We start from the raw sequence: 5,810 nt of genomic DNA, 5'->3' as shown, positions 1-5,810 counted from the left end.
GATATATCATTTATATGTGGGATATGCCTGGGTTGAAGGGACTATGGAGATCTGTTATGATGAAAGATGATGTTAATTGTTATTTCTGTGTAAAGAATACGCCCAGGGGAGGGGCTATTGGTATAAAAGGGGGTCATCTTGGCCACCTGAGGGAGTCTGGTCTGGAAGTATTGACAGAGAAGGTCACACTCAGACACTCAGGAAGGTAAAATATAGATTGTAGTTGGATTGTTTTTGCCTGTTCTGAAAGAACTCAAGGAGTTAGTAAGGAATTTGATTTTCCGTACTATTTACTGTTTTGTACAAAGCTTATTTTCTATTTTGCACTTTTTGTAAATAGCCACAATGATTGCACTTTGGGAGGCCGGCAGAATAAAAAGGGGATGAATACAACGTTTTCCGACTACGCCAGTGTTTTTATGTTGCACGGAGTTTTTGACGTAGAACCCCGCGACAGGGATATTACTGATTGTCTTGATCATTTTAAGTGAATGGATCAGTTTGATTGCTGTAAAGATATAAACACAGCGGTGAGACTCGGAACATGCTGCATGGTGCTGGTGGATATACCGTCACTGTGAGGACTACGTGACGTGAATGAGAGAATCAGGAGGGAACGAGTGTTCAGAGACCTCCTCACCTACAAACACCTCCATCTCTGTGTCAGAAAAACTCCTTTTCTCTGTCTTCCTCTCGGGAGTCGCCGTGATTCACCGTAAAGAACCACTGATCAACAGGCTCATTCACATGCAGAAACATTCATGAGGTGCTTTGCATCGACCATTTATGGTTGAATGTGGGCGTGTAGAGGGCGGAATATGAGGCGGATCCACGTGCGCACATTTCCAGGTGGACTGTGATTTATAAAGGGAACATTGCGTGCAGGTGTGCGTACGCACAGTTTTATAAGTCTGATTTTTTTTTGCCGCACGCCATTTTTAGGCTTTTGTGCACACGTACATTTTTTGTATGGATCCTACGCACTGTTTTATAAAAGAGACCCCTGGTAATTTTCTTCCAGGACATTTTCTGTTTTTCTTCAGATGTTTTTTCTTAGAGTGTGGTGGCTGATCAGCACAAGACCTACGAAAAATATGAAAATGTTCTAAAATGTCCCGTGGTACCAGTCCATCTATCCCCTCATTCACAAACATTCAGGGGAACCACCCTATGTTTTCCCTGACAATGCGACATTATTTTTCATACTGCCTGCCTGAATATACCTGTATTCTCCCTCCGTCTGAAACGCTCCGCAAAACCAAGCAAACCAACAACGTGCGCACTTTAATCACGTCCAAAACATTCAAATTTGTGGATCCCAAAGTGTAAACAATGTGCTGGAGTATGGCAATGGAATATTTAATTGGATTTCTTTTGGTCAAACTTTGCCTCCAGCAACCCGCTTCCTCAGTTCTTGTATCATGCCGTAACCCGGCCAGCGTTTGCTGTTATACAATAGTATATACATGTTTTTAAAGTGCTATTGCATATCAAAAAAATAAAACAAAAAATATGAATCCTACTGGAGTTGGCACCTTGCCGTGGTGGAGAAGCTTGTGTGTCTCTTTAACCCTGTATTTCAACAGGAGACTGATCTAAGTTTCCTTATAAGTTCAACCAAGTCAGCTTGGTCACAGGTTAGAGACCGGACAAATATCAGCTCCTTTACTCAGATTTGAAGGCCATTGCAAAAATAAAACATCGTCATATGAACCTGAAGTGCTTACTCCAACTAAAAAGCTCTCATGTCATCTGTGACTAGAAGATACCGCAATCTCTGAACTTCACCCAACGTTATCTCTGTCAGTTTTACTGCTAGCAATACAACCCAAAGTTCAGCATCACTTTAACTGTGATTAGAGGTTACTGGCAACCAATAAAAGTATCCAGCGTTATCTCCGTCAGTTTTACTGCTTTATTGGTCGTCATTCTACCATGAAGGCACGGGGGTGAAGTTTGACCCTGAAGTGACCATGCTCCTTTTATTTGGTTTTCATGTTTTTCTCAGGTTAAAAGCTTTTAAAAAGTACCCTTAAAAAATGAGGAGGTGAAAAAATTATTTCTGTGATCTTCTGACATCTGATCTCATCAGCTTGAACGCACCTTGGAAATCATCAAGAGTCGTAAAATCAGTTTTCTGCAACGTTTTGGAAAACCTATTTTGCGGCCATTTAGGAAAGTGGCTGCCGCGTCCGTCAGGGGCCGAATTGGCAGCGCCCCGATATCTATATCTTTTCGTGACATGTAACCCTACATCTGTGCCTAATTTGTTGCTTTAATCGCAAAATGCACAGTTGTTATGAATATTTCAGCTTAGCTGCCCCGCTGTTACATGAGATTTAGATTTATTTTTTCATTTCTTTTCTGTAAATCTTTTAATCTGGAAAGAACTTTGTACTTAAGTTTGACAAGTGTTATATAAATTATTATTATTATTACTACACTAGTTGCCTAGGAGACTTACAGTACGTACTTTGTAAGGGCAGCTGCAGTGTACTAGAAGTAAAAAGGAAAAGTATGTGATTTGGGACGTAGTCAGTCGTGCTGCTCCTCGTCCTGGAATGAATCACAGCTTGATAACTCGGTCCTCTTATTTCCTTGTTCCCTCCCCTTCAGATCGACAGTTTGAAGGTGGGTGTAACCAACATAACACATGATGATTACATCAGAGCTCAAACTAGTGTCGGTTCTCAGGAATTGAAACTCAGACAGTCGTTGCTACTGAGAGGTGAAATGGCGCAGAAAGGAGTTCAGCTGGAGAGAGAGTCATTCTCTTGTTCGATCTGTCTGGATCTACTGAAGGATCCGGTGACTACTACCTGTGGACACAGCTACTGCATGAACTGTATTAAAAGCTTCTGGGATGGAGAGGATGAGAAGAAGATCTACAGCTGCCCTCAGTGTAGGCAGACCTTCACACCGAGGCCTGTCCTGCTGAAAAACACCATGTTAGCAGTTTTAGTGGAGGAACTGAAGAAGACTGGACTCCAAGCTGCTCCTGCTGATCACTGCTATGCTGGACCTGAAGATGTGGCCTGTGATGTCTGCACTGGGAGGAAACTGAAAGCCTTCAAGTCCTGTCTGGCGTGTCTGGCCTCTTACTGTGAGAAACACCTCCAGCGTCATTATGACTCAGCTCCGTTCAAGAAACACAAGCTGGTGGAGCCCTCCAAGAAGCTCCAGGAGAACATCTGCTCTCGTCACGACGAGGTGATGAAGATGTTCTGTCGTACTGATCAGCAGTGTATCTGTTATCTCTGCTCTGTGGATGAACATAAAGGCCACGACACCGTCTCAGCTGCAGCAGAAAGGACCGAGAGGCAGAGAGAGCTGGAGGTGAGTCGACTCAACATCCAGCAGAGGATCCAGGACAGAGAGAAAGATGTGAAGCTGCTCCAACAGGAGGTGGAGGCTGTCAATCGCTCTGCTGATAAAACAGTGGAGGACAGTGAGAAGATCTTCACCGAGCTGATCCGTCTCATGGAGAAAAGAAGCTGTGATGTGAAGCAGCAGGTCAGATCCCAGCAGAAAAGTGAAGTGAGTCGAGTCAAAGAGCTTCAGGAGAAGCTGGAGCAGGAGATCACTGAGCTGAAGAGGAGAGACGCTGAGATGAAGCTGCTGTCACACACAGAGGATCACAACCAGTTTCTTCTTAACTACCCCTCACTGTCACCACTCACTGAATCTACATCCAGCATCAATATCCGTCCTCTGAGCTACTTTGAGGACGTGACGGCGGCTGTGTCAGAAGTCAGAGATAAACTACAGGACGTTCTGAGAGAGAAATGGACAAACGTCTCACAGACAGGGACTGAAGTGGATGTTTTACTGTCACAACCAGAGCCCAAGACCAGAGCTGGATTCTTACAATATTCACGAGAAATCACACTGGATCCAAACACAGCAAACACACAGCTGTTATTATCTGAGGGGAACAGAAAAGCAACATTAACGAGTCAACATCAGTCTTATTCTAGTCACCCAGACAGATTCACTGGATGTGGTCAGGTCCTGAGTAGAGAGAGTCTGACTGGACGTTGTTACTGGGAGGTGGAGAGGAGAGGGGGAGTTAATGTAGCAGTCGCATACAAGAGTATCAGCAGAGCAGGGTGGGGGAATGAACGTGTGTTTGGAAACAATGATAAATCTTGGGCGTTAGTTTGTAACCAAAACAGTTATAGCTTTCGGTACAACAAAGTCAAAACCCCCGTCTCAGGTCCTCAGTCCTCCAGAGTAGGAGTGTACCTGGATCACAGTGCAGGTATTCTGTCCTTCTACAGCGTCTCTGAAACCATGACTCTCCTCCACAGAGTCCAGACCACATTCACTGAGCCTCTCTATGCTGGACTTTGGCTTCCTGATTATGATGACACTGCTGAGTTGTGTAAACTGAAATAGACAGAAGTCATTTAAGGGTTAAATTCAGTGTTTTAACTCTTAAACTTCTCTGGTGTCCATCATTGTTGCTGCAGAGCTGATTTGTGTCTGGACCGCAGAGGACCAGCCCTACAAACACTAAAGTGTGTCACTGACTGACTGACTGAGTGATGAAGTTACAGGATTCATCAGCGACTGTTGCAGGTTCCTCATTGGTTGTTGCTCTTTCTAAATGAAAAGCTGGAGAACAGTTCAGTGTTTATGTTTTCTGGGGATTGTGTCAGCGGTTCATTGAATCATTACATCGTGCTGTTGTTGTGCATGTGCTATTGTTTATAGTAGTTTAAGTTACGTTACGTTGTGCTTCGTATTGTGTTACCACCGTGCATTCACACCAAGCAGGAAGCACATTAGCAAGCCACACGTCGCTACTGCGGTATGAACCCAAAATAAACACACTGTGCTGTGATTTAATATCAATAAACGGATCAAAATGATGCCGAAATAACGACATTATGATGTTGATTTGTAAAAAGAGTGAATTCATGCTTTGTCGGGTCTGTCCGCAACACAGCAAGCAAACAACTTTTAAAATGCTTGTTTTCTGAACGGAGTCCGGATCGATCAGTGCCAGGCTATGCTAACATTGTAGCTGCTCCATCAACACTCCATCTAGGAATAAACACGGCAGCAACAACATCAGTGATGACGTCAACTTTGTAAGTATGTATATATTGTTACACACCACTTATATGATGAATGCTTTTGATACACATGCTTTAATAACAAGCTGAAATACTTGTAACCTGCAGACTGTATGTCATGATGATACATTTACACCTTGTATAAAATGTATAATATACTGACTAGTAAATGTCAACATTTACTATTACTGAATGCAATTTGATCATTATAAGTTGTCTTTCAATCAAACATTAAGATATAAGTGGAAAAACCTGTTCATAAAACATGATAGACATGACCACTGATTATTTGTGTAACAATTGAGCCACAAATTCACATCCTGACCAGATACGGTCCAGACAGATACTCGCTTTAGACTGAGTCTTGTTCTTTTCATGTCTTCACTGCACAGAGATCAGCTGTCAATCAAACATTATGGGCTCTACTTTGTAAACTTCTCTGTGCTCTAAATGTCTGATGAATATTTGTATATATATATGTGTGTGTGTGTGTGTGTGTGTGTGTGTGTCTGTGTGTGTGTGTGTGTGTGTGTGTGTGTGTGTGTGTGTTGTTGTTTCTCTTCCACTGCACGGGTCTTAAAGGAAGGTCTAGTGATTTATTTCTGATCATAGATATTCTGTTCTCACCACTTTTTGTAAAGATATCTAGAATCACATTTATTTGTTGGGCAGACTAAATGTTGTCGTCCAGATCGACGTACAAACGAGATCCTAAGATGTTTAATGAAA

The 5,810-nt window shown here is 42.7% G+C and overlaps 1 protein-coding gene across 1 annotated transcript; it reads left to right on the top strand.

Moving 5' to 3' along the window:
- Positions 1-2,733: 2,733 nt before the first annotated feature.
- On the top strand, positions 2,734-4,436 carry LOC141777704 (tripartite motif-containing protein 16-like). The gene has a single exon (XM_074652220.1). It carries the CDS (start codon positions 2,734-2,736, stop codon positions 4,396-4,398), a length of 1,665 nt encoding a protein of 554 aa, XP_074508321.1. The 3' UTR covers positions 4,399-4,436.
- The last annotated feature ends 1,374 nt before the right edge of the window (positions 4,437-5,810 follow it).

The sequence above is a fragment of the Sebastes fasciatus genome, chromosome 1 (assembly GCF_043250625.1).
Source record: "Sebastes fasciatus isolate fSebFas1 chromosome 1, fSebFas1.pri, whole genome shotgun sequence".
NCBI classification, from domain to species: domain Eukaryota; kingdom Metazoa; phylum Chordata; class Actinopteri; order Perciformes; family Sebastidae; genus Sebastes; species Sebastes fasciatus.
The sequence above is the reverse complement of the archived record's forward strand: the minus strand, read 5'-3'. Positions and strand labels throughout refer to the sequence as shown.